General features: G+C 33.8%; 1 protein-coding gene across 1 annotated transcript in view; it reads left to right on the forward strand.

Annotated features, from left to right (window-relative positions):
• The window catches only part of COL11A1 (collagen, type XI, alpha 1), a 226,752-nt gene that overhangs the window by 154,192 nt on the left and 53,976 nt on the right, over positions 1–18,584 (forward strand). Inside the window, exons 42-46 of the mRNA XM_010830962.1 lie at positions 8,421–8,528; positions 14,209–14,316; positions 15,235–15,288; positions 16,453–16,506; positions 17,021–17,128. Coding sequence (XP_010829264.1) covers positions 8,421–8,528; positions 14,209–14,316; positions 15,235–15,288; positions 16,453–16,506; positions 17,021–17,128 — 432 coding nt within the window. The remainder of the gene's footprint in view (positions 1–8,420; positions 8,529–14,208; positions 14,317–15,234; positions 15,289–16,452; positions 16,507–17,020; positions 17,129–18,584) is intronic.

The following is an 18,584-nucleotide window of genomic DNA, read 5'->3' on the forward strand; positions in this document are numbered from 1 at the left end:
TCGTACTTGTGTAACTAGCTCTGTTCCTAAGAACTTTTATTTGTGTTTTTTTTTTTTTTTTCTTCTCTCTAGTGGGCTGCCTTTTAACTGAAAGCAGATGAGATGATTTCTCTGATTACCTTTTTTTTTACAAATGCTCCTCAGAATATGAAACACCTAGTGAACATAACAGAAAATATTTGTCTGGTGTTCTCTTGTGTGTGAAGAGTTAGAAAAATAATCACTATTCTCACTGCTCCAAGGAAATAAGCTGATGCTGTTGACTTTATTACCATTGCAAAGTTTAGGGAAAAGGACTTCAGAAGACGATAAAGCTAACACAAACTTAAAGAAAGGTCACTGATTAGAAAAATGTAAATTCCTCTGTCTTTAAAAAATAGGCAAATGTCCAGTCTTCAGTTAGTGCTTGCTATTTAGTATTAAAATAACAGAATATACTTTATGATATTATGGCCATCATAATTTTGGTAATTCCTTACACACCTTTGCTGTTGTGTAACACACTTCAGTTGTGTCTGGCTCTGTGACCCTATGGAGCCTGCCAGCTCCTCTGTCCATGGGATATTCCAGGCAGAAATAGTGGAGTGGGTTGCCATTTCCTTCTCCAGGGGATCTTGCCCACCCAGAGATGGAACCTGCGTCTCTTAAGTGTCCTGCATTGGCCCAGGGGTTGGTTGCCACCAGTACCATCTGGGAAGCTTTTAATTTATCTTGTGTCCGTTGCAATTTAAATTGAGGAAATATTTTTATAGCTTGTAGCCTCTTTTTCCCTCTAGTTAAGCAGTTTTGATGGGACAGTATCACTGCTATATTGTTGAGTACATAAACAAAAAGTTAAATTAGGATTAAAAATACTATTTTGTGGGAAAAGTTCTAATCTTAACGGTGTGGTCTTAGATATATTGCATATCAATTTTTATCTTAATTTTCTCTTTTATAAAATTTTACTTCTACAATCATTTGAGATTGCATATCTACTTTTGCATTAAAGCTGTTCATGTACACTACTCCATCTGTTGCATTCAAAGTTTAAGACAGACTTTAGATGTATCATTACATTAATACCAGAAAAAAAAAAAGAGGGCAATTTATTGTTGTTTCCATTTTATTGGGAGAAAATTGAGCCAAATAGAAGTTAATCAGTTTGTTCAAGCTGGGAAAACTAGTGGTTTCGGTGCTGAAAAGGAAAAGATCACATACACAGTGACACCGTTACTTAGGGCTTGCTATGTGCCAGTCAGAACTTGAAGGACTTTAGATCCATATAAAAAACAAGCAAAACTGTTACCTTTGGGAGACTATCATTATCCATTTAAACTATGCTTAAACTCAAAGTATTCCTCTTAGATGTAATTGTTCATTTATCTGACAAATATAAAGCCCTCTGTTCTTCACTATAGCCAGTTATAGAGCAATACAATAAATTCTGTAGCTATAAATGTCTACACTTCATGGAAAAATTGCATTTACACGGTGAGTTTCTTAAGGGCTGATACCTGCCATAATACATTTTGTATTCTGTCTGAGTCACAAGAGAGTAGAGTCTCTCTATATTTTTGTTAAATGTGTAAATGGTTCTCTTTTGATAGTGGGTTTAAAAATTTTCATTTTTAATGAACTTTCATAAGTGATTCAACTGGGATTAAAGGATTCATAAAACTTATTCTTTTAAAAACTGACCTGGGACTATTTAAATAAGATCCGTAAGTTTGTAATAGCATGTGTTTAATCAGTAGGTATCATCAGAGATTTTCACTTTTCCATTTATAGATATGTAATATAAAATCATTGCAGAATATGCTGTTATCAAAAATATCTAGACATAGTATGTTTGAAATAACTAATAGGAAATAAATTGCAATTGTACCTTAGGGCAAAAATATTCATTGGAAACGTCTCTTCTTGTTTTAATCCACTGTTTCATAGTTAATGAGCTGTGACAAGATTATAAGCACTTTTTTTTAACTTCAAGGAAGCAAAGTGTTTTTATTGTTAATCTTAATGCAGGTTTCACAAGCAAGATGGCAATCTGAAATTTAATATTAGGAATGCTTCAGGGAGTAATTAAAATAGTTAAATTTGCAATAAAGATAGTATATTATATCTACCAACTATACATATTATCAATGATTCAAATTAGCATTATTTCTCTGCTTGATATATGTGAAAATATTTATTTGATTATTTTTGGATATTAAATATACTTCACTATAAAATTAACAAGCATTCTTTTCTTAAATAAAAGCTGTGAGTTATTTTCATGTGTCAATTATAGTGTCTTGTTAAGATAATACATATTTCTTAATTATATACCACATCCTCTGTGGAAAGTATATATTCAATTGATATTCATCTGCAAATTTGGTAAATTTCTACTGACTACACATGAGTTTATTTAGGAATTAAATTTTTTAACATATCCATAATTTATAAAAGACTAGTGCATATATCTAATTGTATCATTATGTTCTTAAGTATATTATTATTTGTAGTTATGTAATACATACAGTTATTATTTTAAGCTTCGGAAATATTCATGATGAAATCAAATCATGAGTATTTACAGGACAAAATTCAGCTACAAATGCTATATTAATGCCTTCAGAAAATAATAGTAGAAAACCTAGGGTACAATGGTAACTGTGTAAGGAATATTTAGAATTATGTCTCATGATTTAAATTCTCAGAATAATACAACTTTGGACAGAGGAGGTTGTCATCCTGAGCATAAAGAGTGGTTGGAATTTTAACAGTACAGGGAAAGACCAAGGACTGTCCAAGGTAGAAGATAAATGGGAACAAACAATCAGATGTATAAATGGGCGCATCGTTTTAGAGGGATAATGAGAGATTTAGTATTTTCACATAGAAACAATTTTGACAAAGAAGCAATTTTCACATAACAATCTATAATGTAAAGTAAAACAAAATTTCTTAGTGTGATTATATTAATATTTTTCTGAGAAAATAAAGGATAAATATGTTCTCAAAAAATGCATGAACTCAAACTATTTTGACTTCTGTATATTTGTTGTTGTTCAGTTGCTAAGTCTTGTCTCTTTTTGACCCCAAGGATTGCAGCATGCCAGGCTTCCCTGTACCTCACTCTCTTCTGGAGTTTCCTCAAATTCATGTCCATTGTGTCAGTGATACTATCTAACCATCTCATCCTCTACCACCCTCTTCTCCTTTTGCCTTCAATCTTTCTCAATATGAGGGTCTTCTCCAGTGAGTCAGCTCTTCACATCAGGTGGTCAAAGTATTGGAACTTCAGCCTCAGCATCGGTCTTTCCAGTGAATATTCAGGGCCGGTTTCCTTTAGGATTGATTGGTTTGATCTCCTTGCAGTCCAAGGGACTCTCAAGAGTCTTCCCACCCCCACAGTTTGAAGCCATCAGTTCCTCAGCACTCAGCCTTCTTTATGGTCCAGCTCTCACATTCATTCTTGACTACTGGAAAAACCATAGCTTTGGCGATGGACCTTTTTCATCAAAGTGATGTCTTTGCTTTTTCATATGCTGTCTAGGTTTGTCATAGCTTTCCTTCCAAGCAGCAAGCATCTTTTAATTTCATGACTGCAGTTACTGCCCGTAGTTACTTTGGAGCCCAACAAAATAAAATCTGTCATTGCTTTCATTTTGTCCCCTTCGATTTGCCATGAAGTGATGGAACCGGACACCATGATCTTAGTTTTTTGAATGTTGACTTTTAAGCCAGCTTTTTCACTCTCCTCTTTCACTGATTTCACATATTTCTACATATAAGAAAGGGAAAATCAGAGCTGGAAGGTAATGAAAAAGTCCTATTTTGTCACATGTGTTAAATAGTTCTCAAAACTAAAAATAATTCTTCATTGTAAAAATTAAAATAAAATAATAAATAATAGTGACAAAGGGCAAAAATTCTATTGAGTTTTATATAGCACAGTTCAAATGAACTGTATAACTATTTGGACAAAGGCAATAAGCATTGCCATTAATTCTTTCTCATTTTAGAAAGTATTCAACCAACATGAACTTATTCTGGTACAAGTGGCTTTAATTGGCCTCTATTTCTTATACTTATTAAAATTTAGCATAATATGTGTAAATTATAGTGGTACAAGCAAGTAGGAATTTTTTCTTCACCACTGTGAAGTACTCTGTATTGCAGGAAGAAACTGAAACAGGGCACATGAGTGAGACCCTGAGCCTTACGGCCTTTACCTGAGAAATAAACAAGTTGCACAGGAGTTAAATTATATTGCACATGTAAAGTACTTAATACAATAAGTGTGTAGTAGGGTCATTAGTTGGAAAATAATAAATTCTCTTAAAATACACATCTGCTTTCTAGTGAATCTCTTCTTTTATCATTTTGGTCTCATAGCTGTCAATCTTAACACAGTTTAAAGTGATGTCTTCCTCAGGTAGTCTTTGAAAAGCTGGGATTTAAATTTAAAAACAGGATCAAAGAGAAAGATTTCATGGCCTGAGAAGTTAAAATGTATCTCTTTACAATTTGTATCATCAATTGCAAATGAAATATCCCAGCACTTAAATTGGATACTTAGTTTAGATTGATAACTCTAATGGGTAATAATGCTTGTGTGAGATTTTATAGGTAAAATGTTAAAAATGCAATACAGCCACCTTATATGCACATTGATCCTCAAGAAATTAGATTTTCAGATAAGTAAAGACTAATCTTTAAGGATGACAGTGTTTTCTTGGAATGAAAAAGAATCACTCTGGTCACACGTATATTGTCTTCTGTTTGTGTGTGTGTGTGTGTGTGTGTGTGTGTGCTCAGTTGCATCTGACTCTGACCCCATGGACTGTAGCCCACGAGGCTCCTCTGTCCATGGGATTCTCCAGGCAAGAATTCTGGAGTGGGGGTTGCCATTTCCTCCTCCAGAGGATCTTCACAACCTAAGATTATTTACTACTTTGCCACTTGTGACCTTTCTGTTTACACTTTTACCAAAAAAGACTACTTTCATTGCTGAAATTTTTATTCCTCTCTTTTCTGTAATTCAGGGCACACCTTTGTGTTTCTCTCAATTTCAATGTCCTTGCTCTTCTTTTTCTCCTTGTCTTCCTGCTCCTTTCTCTGTTGCACATTGTTCATTTTATTATCTCCCCTGCCCTTCTCCTCTTCCTCCACTTTTCCTCTTTGACTTCTCTGTCACTTATAAGACTGATCTTTGCATTCCTTTCACTTTTAGGACTGTACCTGTTAAATGCACTCAGATGATTCTCCTTTTTATTTTCTGCACTGGCCTCTGGTATCATTCACCCAAAGTCTTGCCACCTGGTTAACAGTCACACTGCTTGTGGTTGACTCTTTTACATAAAATATTTTAATATTATTAAATTAAAAATAACATTTTGACAGAGGGCAGATGCTTTTTATTTAAAAAATACTAAATAAAATTTTCCTTTGCAATTGTTTTTCTTTCATATTTGATTAATGTGGTTGATAAAAATAAAATTTTCACATGACTTGATTAATTATTATCCATCTGCACAGCAATTCCTGAGTTTGTTTTTAAAATGTATACTTATTATAACTCAAAAATGTCACTTGTTTATATCAAGTTCAAATTCCATGATTTTTTAACTATACTTTTAGTGAAGTTTCTCAAATGATTTCTATTTCCTAAGTTTAAAATATCCTATAATAAAACAACCGTAACAGTGGTCCAGTTAGTCTTCAAGAAAATGAGACAACATTAGTTTTCTAGTGTTACTCTTAAGTTGTTCCCAATAATCTAAAATTTGTATAATTTCTATTCATTTTAATTGCTTTAATTTTCAGATACCTCACAAAATAAAAAGAGTACTCTATGTAGCTTGTATATGTAGCCAAAAAAATGTCAAGAAATTACATAGTAAATAGTCTTGTCAGTTCAGTTCTGTTTAGTTCAGTCGCTCGGTTGTGTCCGACTCTTTGCCACCCCATGGATTGCAATACACCAGGCTTCCTTGTCCATTTTCGAACTCCAGGAGCTTACTCAAACTCATGTCCATTGAATTGGTGATAGCATCCAACCATCTCATCCTCTGTTGTCTCCTCCTCCTGCCTTCCATCTTTCCAGGGTCAGTTCTTCGCACCAGGTGGCCAAAGTATTGGAGTTTCAGCTTCAGCATCAGTCCTTCCAATGGATATTCAGGACTGATCTCCTTTAGAATGGACTGGTTGGATCTCCTTGCAGTCCAAGGGACTCTCAAGAGTCTTCTCCAACACTACAGTTCAAAGCATCAATTCTTCGGTGCTCAGCTTTCTTTACAGTGCAAGTTTCACATCCATACATGACTACTGGAACAACCAGAGCTTGACTAGACAGACATTTGCTGGCAAAATAATGTCTCTGCTTTTTAACACGCTGTCTAGGTTGGTCATAGCTTTTCTTCCAAGGAGCAAGTGTCTTTTAATTTCACGGCTGCAATCACCATCTGCAGTGATTTTTGAGCCTCTCCCCACAAAAAGTCTCTCACTGTTTCCATTGTTTCCCCATCTACTTGGCATGAAGTGATGAAACCAGATGCCATGGTCTTAGTTTTATGAATGTTGAGCTTTAAGCCAACTTTTTCACTCTCCTCTTACATTTTCATCAAGAGGCTCTTTAGTTCTTCAGTTTCTGCCAGAAGGGTGGTGTCATCTGCATATCTGAGGTTATTGATATTTCTCCCAGCAATCTTGATTCCAGCTTGTGCTTCATCCAGCCTGACATTTCGCATGATGCATTCTGCATGTAAGTTAAATTAGCAGGGTCATGTATATTATAAGACAGAAATAGTTTGTAATCCTCTGCAATCAAGGAATAGTTCAATAAAATTGAATAGGTGCTACATTTAGAGAAATTACAATTCGATAGCCCCTGAGAGTTGTTAATGTCTTCATTTTCCGAGAAGCAATGGGTGGCTTTATGAAGTAAAGCCCAGGGAAGAGTCCTTCGTCAGGGTTGCTCTCGACTAGTTCCCTGATTATGGGAAGAACACTTAACTTCTTATGTTCTTCATCTTTTAAGACTGCTGTTCTATTCCTGGGCTTCCCCAATAGTTAAGTTGGTAAAGAATCTGCCTGCAGTGCAAGTAGACCCCGGTTTGATTCCTGGGTCAGGAAGATTCTACAGCTGCACCAAAAGCTCCACAGAATCTTTCTGGGAGTAAAGTGACAAATAAGTGTTAAACTGACTTTTAAATTATAAAGTACTATGTTAACACAAGTTGTTGTCATTATCATTGTTTTTATGTTCATATGTAATTAGTGTCCTAGCTAATAAAAATAGAACAAAGTCAGTAATTCATATTTGTAAAATAAAATTATTTCTAATTACATAGGCAGAATAATATTAGTTAAAAATGTGAAAGTACTGCATTTTCCAGCTTTTTAAATCATTTGAGTTTTAAAATGATGATATTATCTAGACTTCTTAATTATTAAGGGAATCTGCTAAAAATCATATTTTCTAATATTTCACATTTAGTTCCTCCTGAATTAAAAGAATAAATTATAACTTAGCCACACATCTAGGAATTTAATCCAAAGACATTATTCTTGTTATCTTTCATTAAATAAAATTGAAGATGGTAAAAGGTTAACTTTGAGCTTTATATGACTTAGTAGATCTATGTTTTCATTTCTTTTTTTTTTGCTTTAAATAACACTTTTTAAAAATTTTTCATAAGATAATTAACATGAAGGCAGTACCCACACTTTCTAAAATTTTACATATTAAGTATTTTTAAAGCAAAATAATTTAAAGCATATGGCATCTATTTTGAAATTCAAATGGGCATATGTACTCAAATGTGAATTATCTGTCTAGTGTTCATAATAAAACCAAATGATCCCTATAGGACTCTAAGATAAATTTAAGGACTTATTTTCTTGGAAAAAGTCCAAGCTCTGGGATAGTGATTATTAAACTTCATTATGTAAAACATTATATTTGTACATTAATGCAATGACAATTTCTGAACTTATTTTTAAGACTTAGAAATTGTGATTGAGCGAGTTTAAGGTGAAGTACAGAAATCATTTTGAAAATGTTAGTCTTAGACAATGTAACCTGCCAATTCATGATAATACAGGGAGAAAATTGTATAGTAAGGTACTGTTGCATTTATGTTTTATAAAGCATTGTGAACAATTATGAACACTTAAATGAAAAAGAAAATGTCTATAAAATGTTAAAGATATATTATTTTGAAATAGTTTTCTTCTTATCAGTATTTCTTAACTTTAATATCTGTGCTTAATATTGGGGCTAGAATTTAATCTTTTAAATTGTGAGTATTATTCTGAAATTTTAAAGTTATCTGAAAGTGACTTTTATGTTATACAAACTATAAGATGTCAATACTGAATAGTGATTCTTAAGTATCTCTTTTTCCATCTTTAATAACAAGATACCTTTTTTTCCCCTATATTAGGGCTCACCAGGAGAACGTGGATCAGCAGGAACAGCTGGCCCAATTGGTTTGCCAGGGCGGCCAGGACCACAGGGTCCCCCTGGTCCAGCTGGAGAGAAAGGTGCTCCAGTAAGTAATTTCAAGGAGGAAATATATTATACTGCTACCCTGCACAAGTTATTACTTTTTATTCAAGGATATTAGCTCTTCTTACTCCACTGCATTCTTTCTGCATATGTGCCTGCCATGTAAACATACTTCTTTTTGTATTTATAATACAGAAAACTTCAAATTCAATTAAGTAAGATGACATTTTCCATACTTTATGAAGCCCTAATACCTGTGAGGGAATTGGATATTATTAATGTAAAAGCTTCTGATTTTGCTCCTTTTAAAAGTCCTTCTAAAATTGGACTTTTGATTAAAACTATAGTTTACAGCATAGAGTTAGAAAAATGAGCACTTTTCACTCCTATACAAAACCATACTTCATTTCCAATATACAACTTCATTTCCAATCACTTTCATAGTCTGTAGGTGAAACACATAGGGAGTGGCTGCCCTTTTTTATGTAATTTATGTTTTGATCTACAGTGAAAGAGGTGGAAAATATCTGGTCAATTATTTTATCTTATATCTACTGTTTAAAAAATTTATATTTAAATAATCAGTGTATTATATTCATTAGATTTATATTTCATCATCAAGCTTCCTTTCCTAATTTTGTTACTGTTTTTGATTTAATCATATTAATTTTCCAAAAAGAAAGTTAAAGCATTCTCTCATCCACCATGGTTAAAGCAAAAACCCAGTAAATGTATATAAAAGTTGCTGACTATCATAAGCAAAAATATGAGTTCAATACTTTTGTGTATATGTAAGTCTTGACATATGTAATTTAGTTGAAGCCTATAATCTTCAAAATACCTTTTTATCACTAAGGCCTTAGTTTTAGCAAGTTCAGTCTGATTTAGCATGTTGCTTTCATTGTCCATTGCCATTAATGTTTGTGATTTTTTTTTTAGTATTTTCAAATTACAATGATTGTTTTTCTGTAGTCTACTACCTTTTAGAAACACTTAGAATAATTAGGGTAGGATGATATCACCTGTGGGTGGAATTTTTGGGTGACAGAAAAAGCATTTTTAATTGCTGAAAAATTTTTAAAGCAATACATTTCCAGCTTCAAATACATTTGAAGAAAATTTAGACATTGTTTTCTGAGATGTTAATGGAAAAGCATAAAAAATTGTTCTTTGTCTCCCTCTTAGAATTTCTATAATTTCCAACCAATCTCAGAAACTAAAGATTTGTCTATAAAACCTTTATAGTATACTGTGCACTGGAAGGGGATATAAAACACAGATTCAGGACATTTCACTCATTCAGGACATTTTTGATTTTCATTCAAAAATCCAGGGCACTCATATTTTGGCACAGCACAATTAAGAATGTATACAGAGAAAAAGAATATGCATTGCTTTAAGTGTAAATTGAGACTACATAATACTTATTAGAGAAGTCCAGAATTCCCTGAAGATAATTGAATTCTGGGTTTTAACTTGGTTAAATACCTAGAATTTATGAAGAGAAAATATTGAAATGAATGTAAGAATATGGAAAAGTATTGAAAGTTATAATAAGTTACTTCAGTGATATAGAGGAGAAATTATTGATCAAAAGCCTTTTTAAGAGCTAAGATTTGGCCTGGGTTTTGGTATTAGTTGATAGAATGAGTCGGAAGGGAAAGGAGAATGCTCTGCCCATCCATTCTCTCTCAGTCATTCCCACCATGAAAAAAAGTCCAAGATGTTCATTCTATTGTTCTTTTATTAAAGAACAATAAATAAAGGATTGAAGATGGTTAGCATAACATTCTTATAGAAGTGTGGGGTGAAAGTATTCATAAACCTCCATGCAGAAGTTTAGTAAAAACTGACGGAGACATTGGCTTAGATGTTACATGAAGCCTTTTACCTCTTCGTTCTTAACTCCTCTGAACAACTTGTATTATAATTTGTCATATAACTATCAGTAAGTTAAGGCTTGCATAAAGAAAGAAAGACAAGCTAGTGATCTGTGAAAGGCAAGTCCTTGGTCTATTTACCTACCAAACAACCACCTTGGAAGGGAGAAAATGGAAAATGAGAGCCATGAATATCCATATGACCTCTGGCAATAACTGGCCTAATCTGTATCCCCAAATTAATCATCCAGATAAGAAACTTGGAGGAATAGAGGGTGCTGGAAAGCAGGTAAAGAAAAGAAAGCTAAAACTTTTTCTACCTAAGTGCATTAATAGAAATATTTTGATGGAAAGAATGATTATTGAAGAAACCTACTAATTGTATTAGGGAGGTACTGGATTGAAGGACTACAGATAGGAAGCTATGTAGATAATACATCTGTCTGAGACTGCTATAGAAATGGGGGATGCCAGATCCAAAACACAGTGAAGTCAATATATTGACCATAAATTGATTAGGCATTAGTAGGTGTAGGTACAAGGAAACATTATTTTCAGTTTCAAGAACATGTAAATATAATTGAAAAGAGAATGATCCAAGTCAGGATTGCAAATCTGGGAGTTATTTAGAATAAGTTTGATGTAGGAACTGTATTATTGAGTCTCCATTTGATGCAGTATTGAGGGAAGAGAAGAAAGATCTAGACTCTTTAGGGAAAATTGTAATGGTGAGAGTTCTGAAAGGATCCAGTAAGAGGGAGAGCAAGAGAGACTGTCTGTGAGTGATATGGAATATATCCAGTGGCACACTATCATGAAGGCCAAGAGAGAAAAGAGTTTCCTTTGTTGAATGTTATAAGTGATCAAGAATACTCAAAGTTGAGAACAAAAGATAAGACAGACCAGGATTTGGTCATTGGGCATTCAAGACTTCAGGGTAATTGCAGTGGGGTTCAAAAAGAAGGTGGATGATAAAGGAGTGGAATAAGTGCATACAGAACACTTCAGTTAAGCCTGAGCCTAGAAGAATAAGGAGGCAGGAGGTGGTAGTACTAGCAAAATTGAATGCATTGCCTCTGGTTATTATTATTACTGTGATGCAGTTATATTTATCTCCCTGGAGAAGGAAATGGCAACCCATTCCAGTATTCTTGCCTGGAAAATCCCATGGACAGAGGAGCCCGGTTGGCTATAGTCCATGGGGTCACAAAAAGTTGAACATGACTTAACTTTCACTTTCAGTTTATATTTATCTACTTAACAAATAATAAGAAATAATCAATGAAAAGTGAGGAAGTTAAGGATGTCAGAATAAAGTAACGTTGCTGGCTTTGAGCCAATAAGAATTGAGCTGGGAGCTCAGTTCTGTTATTTATTTTGTTCATTATTTGGGATGTTAACATCTCTAAACCTTTGTTTCCTTATCTCTGAAAACAAAAAATACCTTGATATTTTGTGATGAGTAGATGAAATTGTAATTCTTTCACTTTGTAGGATCATCATCATAGGGTATAAACCAGAGTTTTCATCAAAATATTAATTAATAACTAGAAAATAAATGCATAAATTAGCTTTTGAATCAGAAGGAATGGATTTGGTGAATTAGAATAAAAGTTGAGCGTGTGGATAAGGCTAAGTTCACACAGAGTCAAACAAAGGACATGGGGATGATTAGCTAATTTTATCAGTGTTAATGTAATATTCAGCTATTAATATTGATGAAGAAGTAGAAGTAATGAAATAAACATTGCTTAAGGAGAGATCAGCAATGTTTCTCGTAGTCCTGTAGGTTATGGGCCAAGATATCCATAATAGGGGAGGCATTTACCATCTTGCAGGGTTATAAAATGAAGAATCTAAATTTAGATTGTTATAGATCTGTTGAAAGGTTATCCCTGATTCTACTCATACCAGGATCAAAAGAAATAAACAGCAGGCGATTCCTGGCAAGTGATTATGTGTACTATAATAAAGGCAGATAAGAATTAATCTGTTTAATTTATACATACTCTCATAGATTCAATTTTTGGAGTTCAGATTCTGAAGGAAATTCAAATTAGGGAGAAATATCTGAATCAGTTGATGTTTTCAATGTAGTGACATTCACTGTGAATAGCATAACACACTTTATAAGTGGAGATAGGTTTGTGACATTGTAATATTTAATTTGAATGAAATAAAAGGTCTCCAGTGTGACAATGGAGATATTATTAAATGATGATTATGACATAGTTTTGAAAAATGAGATCATATGGAACCCAATAAAGTAATAAACTTATAAAAGTTGTTTTATAGATATTTATTTTTGTCATTAAGCAATAGATTAATTCAATACTCCTTAAATGGCTACTGTGGGCCACAGGCCAGGAAGATACAATGGAATACAAAAACAGTTTCTTCTCTCACAGTTTATTGTCTGATGGAGCATTGGAAAATAATCAATCACTAAGTACATGTATAATTACAAACTCCGGTTAATGACATAAAGAAATGTACTGATATATATCAGATTATGACAGAAAGACCTCAGCTGGAGTCAGAGCCTTTCCTTGGACAGGGCATTGATGATGGAATTAAAAAGATGAGGAGGAATTAACTAAGTAGAGGGTCCTCCTAGGGGCATTCCAGGCAAATGAACAACACATGCTCAGGCCAAGTAACAGGAAGGAAATGTCATCAAGTTTAAAAAAAGATCTAGAGGAGTTGAAATACAGAGCAATGGCAAAGGGAGTAGAAACCAGGTAATAGGGAGACTGCACTAGCAGCTTGCTCTTTATCTTAGGAATGGTAAACAAGTAAATTGACTAAAGAATGTTGTTAAGATGATCTGTCTCTCCAGTTACAACATAGGAAATAGTTTGGAAGTAAGAATAGATGTGAGATAGGAAGGAGGTATTTCAACAGTTCAGAGGAAGGCTACTAGTATTTTGGGATAAGATATTAATGGTGGAGATAAAGTGAAGTAAATATATTCAAGAGATAAAACTTGGAAAGGAGGTGGTAAGGGATAGGGAAGCGGGTAGATAGTGGGGTCAGGATAATGTAAAGGCAGGAACTAACGACATGGATTCCCAGATTGTATAATAGGAGGAAAGATACTACCAAATACAATCAAAAAATAACTCTGTGCAGAACTGATGAGGTCTTCACTTTTAGGAAAGGAATTTTTGCCATCTTCATTACCAAGGCTCTACTTTTTCAATTATACAATATACTTAAATTTTAAAAGAGGAAAATAATGCCACCGTCAAAAGATAAAGAAAAAATTTTAAGAAGCTAACCTTTTCATTCTGAATCAAAAGCAAGAAAATCGAAATACCAAAATCTAGAAAAATTCATGAAACGTTTGTTAAAAATGAAAAACATCTACATATAAAGCATATTATAAAGTTGGGCATATGAGCAAATGCATTGTATGGTTTTTGAGGCCTACCAGCCACTGCCCAGGTATTTCAATAGCAATACAGAACAACATAAAGGGTCAGTAACATAAAGGGTCAGTTTTCAAAAACATAAAGCATCTGATTTTTAATATATAATGCTTGATTTGAAAATGTGTGGTTCAAAGGAAAATTCTATTGATTATTTTTGTTGATTGTTGATTATTTTTTATGAGATTCATAAATGGTTAGCAATGGTAGTGTTCTTAGTCACGAAATAATGTGGGATATTTCATGTTATTATTTGCTACTGAGAAAATGCATTTTGGGTGAAAATCAAAACAATTTCCTTGTTAAATATGGAAGCCAGGGTATGACTCTTGTAGCTTCACTTATAAATTATGAGTGGAAAATTCATAGGTTTCTTACAGCCAAGTAATGACTTGGTGGATTTTCAATGCAGGGAGAAAAAGGTCCCCAAGGTCCTGCAGGGAGAGATGGAGTACAAGGCCCTGTGGGTCTCCCCGGGCCTGCGGGGCCTGCTGGCTCCCCTGGAGAAGATGGAGACAAGGTGAGTACTCTTTATTTATGTTAGTACATACCATGAAAAATAAATTTTTTCTCAAAAAATCCTAGATATAATCTTTCTTAAGATTAGATATAAAATCTAAAGATATATTTTTCAAAGTTTCAATATAGCTTTCTTGTGCTCAAAAGTTTTAATTTAGGGGCTTAGAATTAGAATTTTCCTGTGAAATAGTATGTGGGATCTAAACAAGACATGAACAATGGTAGTGAGAAAAATTAGCAGATGCCAAAAACTCTTATCTGTTTTTAATGTTTCTCAGATAAATGTGAAATTCGAGTAATTAGTTGTATACATTTAACCATGGTGTCTTGGATATTGTAGGGTTAAAATTTAAGAATGAGCTGCATACATCTTTGATAATCCTGTACTTCTCTATTTTTTACTAATATGTAAGTGGAGATTCTAAGATCTTGATTTTAAATGTATAGCTGTGTTGTGTTTGAATTGAATATACTTTCTAGCATTACTGTGAAATTATATAACAAAATTTGTTAACCAGTGTGCTGATAATGCATTATACTTTAGCAGTTGGAAAACTAGGAGAAAAAATAGATTGATTTTTGATTAATGTGTAATTATATTTTTATATAAATCAGTGTATTTCCATTATCAGTTTATACTGGTGTTATTTCAGATGAAATTGATTTTGTGAATTGAAAATCCCAGCTGTAATATTCCTCAGAGTTCAGTTGACTTTTGTTTTTCTATATGCTTATCATATAGAAAATGATCTAGACAGCAATATTAGTCAATACAGCAGAGTGATCAGTAGGCTTTTCCAATTTAAATAGTGACATTAAATGCTAGCACATAATTTAGTCATAAGATGATAGTGATCATAATGCAATGGCAGGTATGGCATATTAGATATAAATTTTAACTCAAATATTTCAAATTCAGGGTGAAATTGGTGAACCAGGACAAAAAGGCAGCAAGGGTGACAAAGGAGAAAACGTGAGTTTCCTACTTCTTATTGAGGGGGATTATTAATTTAATTTCTTTTGCTATTAACCATGGATATTTCTTCATATTACTATTTCCTAATGTCTCCCTATAATATTACTACTATATTACCTCTGCAGTAACTATTCAGTTTGAGATTTGGTCAATTCTAATAAAACCTCTTTTCAAAACTTTGTGTGAAGAAATGAAATAATTCAAACCTTAAAACCTCAGAATGAGACTAAACTATCTGCAGTTTTCCCCTCCATTGCTTTTACACTGTTAGTTCAAATACCATAGGGTTTAAACACAGATAACATCTTTGTGTTGCTATGTAAAAGACACTGACCTAGCGGAAACCTGAAAGGTACCCTGGTAGTCCCTCAACCACATCTCTAGAGCCTATGCTTCAAACACTGTACCCAATGTGTGGCAGTTTTAAGGAAAAGAGCAGTACAATTCCATGACTCTCGTGTCTGGATCTTTTATAGTGCCTAATTGTATAAAAAAAAAAAAGAAAAGAAAACAGTTAAGAAAATATGTTTATGCATGGAAGACTCATAAAGCTACTGAAATCTATTGCTTAAAATAAGGAGTTCTGGTTTACTGAAAACATAACACTGAATTTGCATGTGTTTACATATGAGAAAAATTCTAGGTTTTCATATATCCTTACTTTCTGTCTATATAGAATTCCCCACAACCTATTTTTCTGTTGGAAAATATCATATATATGAACTTTTTCATGTCTCTTTTTGACATATAGATATCTCACTAAAGAAATCTGGTATTTTGAAAATTTTCAAGTGTGAAACTTTGACATGATTTATAAATATTCGCATAGAAATCCTTTTTTTTTAACATTTTATTTATTTATTTTTTATTTTTATTTTTTTTTTTAGCTTTAACGTATATTTTTCTAATCCTTTTTTAAATATCAACAGTATTACAGATGAGAATGTTTTCAATAACTGCCAATTTAAAAGTGATTGCAAGTAAGCAAGTCTGAGGCTCAAGAAGTAAAATAAATAATGGTTGACTGCACTAAATGCAAAAACCTTTTTCTCCAGGAAGTGTATAGATGCTTAATAGATTTTGATCAATCAAATGTTCTGTACTATATAACAGGCTCTTCTGGCTTCAGTTTCAAATTTACAGATTTTTATCTCATTTCAGGGTCCTCCTGGTCCCCCAGGTCTTCAAGGTCCAGTTGGTGCCCCTGGAATTGCTGTAAGTGTTCCTCTTTGTTCAGCAAATCTTAAGTCCTTTCTGTTCTCTGATTAGATAGATCCATGAACTGTCACATAACCAGTCGATTTCATGTGGTAATAGGTTTGTTTGTATGCTTAACACTGAATCAAGTTTAAATTATCTAATATAGGTAGCCAAGTTGATCTTTATAAACAAAAAACACTGTGACATCATTGGAAGATAGCTAATAACCAGTTGGGAAGTACTTAATTTGTAGGAAATTCTGAACATTATTTTCCCTTGTTATGTAGCTCTTATTTCACTTGGTAAACATGAGAAAAATCAGAATAAGTCATATTCCATAATCAAATAATGTAAGCAAAACAAACAATGGTATATTTGCAGCAGATCATACAAATTTTACCTACTTATCACTTGGTTGCTTATAATAGACCAACTTTGATTAAATGAGGAATGATTATATTTTTATGATGTCTTATGGCAGAATCATGATTTTTTCCAGTTTGTGATCATTTGTATTGGTCTTCTCTAGGGAGGTGATGGTGAACCAGGTCCCAGAGGTCAGCAGGGGATGTTTGGACAAAAAGGTGATGAGGGTGCCAGAGGTTTCCCAGGACCTCCTGGTCCCATAGGTCTTCAGGTAAGACGTTTTCTGCATTGCACATCCAGTCATTCCCACTTACTTCTCACACCAGGTTTTCTGGTGGATGTAAAACAAAGCAGAGGTCCGTTTTTCTATCTAGAAACTCGGGTTTTAAGTATAATAACCATTTTACTTAAACATATATCTGAACTTTAACTGCTTTTTACCAATTACTATTAATTTTTCTGAAACTTCATCAGCCTTGGCTTCTGTTTCTGGAGATTATTTAGCTCCACCTTAGGTTTAATACTGCTTTTCTTCATTCTCATTGTATATGGAAAATGAATGACAAGCTTCTTTAAGTGTATATCGAAAAGCACGATGTTAGAAAGGTTCTTTCACATATCTCATGGCAGGAAAATTAGTACTCGAGATGGCTAGCAGAAACAAAGAGCCTTTTGAGAAATAGCAAACTGTCAATCACAACTGGGGCTTCTCAGGTGGTGCTAGTGGTAAAGGATCTTCCTGCCAGTGAAGTAGACACAAGAGACTGGTTCCATCTCTGGGTGGGGAAGATCCCCTGGAGTGTGAAATGGTAACTCACTCCAGTATTCTTGCCTGGACAATTCCAGGGACAGAGGAGCCGGTGAGCTACAGTCCATGAGGTGGCAGAGTCAGACACGACTAAGTGACTGACTGCACACATACACACACATACACAAGACTGTAGCTATTAACAGAAATTGCCAACAGCAGATGTTAAGCAATAAGAGGTAAAATAGGCTTCCCTTCCCTGGTGGCTCAGATCATAAAGAATCTACATATCATGTAGGAGATTGGGTTCTATCCCTGGGTCAGGAAGATTCCCCTGGAGAAGCAAATGTCTACCCACTCCAGTATTTTTGCCTGGAGAATTCTATAAACAGAGGATGCTGCCACACTACAGTCCACGGGGTCACAAAGAGTCAGGCAGGACCTCAGCGACTAGCACTTTCACAATAGGTAAAATAAACAAATTAACATTCAGTTCAGTTAGCCACTCAGTCATGTCCAATTCTGCAATCCCATTGACTGCAACACTCCAGGTTTCCCTGTCCATAGCCAATTCCTAGAGCTTGCTCAAACTCATGTCCATGCAGTCAGTGATGCCATCCAACGATCTCATTCTCTGTCATTCCCTTCTCCTCCTGCCTTCAATCTTTCCCAGCATCAGGGGCTTTTCCAATGAGTCAGTTCTTCGCATTAGGTGGCCAAAGTATTGGAGCTTCAGCTCCAATCATTTAAATAACTTAAATGATTAAAATAATCTTTAAAATAACTTCTTATATTTAGAATTATAATTTGTATTTTAGTAAACCCATTAGGACTATGGCTCAGACCATGAACTCCTTATTGCCAAATTCAGACTTAAATTGAAGAAAGTAGGGAAGACCACTAGACCATTCAGGTATGACCTAAATCAAATCCCTTGTAATTATACAGTGGAAGTGAGAAATAGATTTAAGGGCTGTAG

This window comes from Bison bison, unplaced genomic scaffold, assembly GCF_000754665.1.
Source record: "Bison bison bison isolate TAMUID 2011002044 unplaced genomic scaffold, Bison_UMD1.0 scf7180017864519, whole genome shotgun sequence".
Taxonomy (NCBI): Eukaryota; Metazoa; Chordata; class Mammalia; order Artiodactyla; family Bovidae; genus Bison; species Bison bison.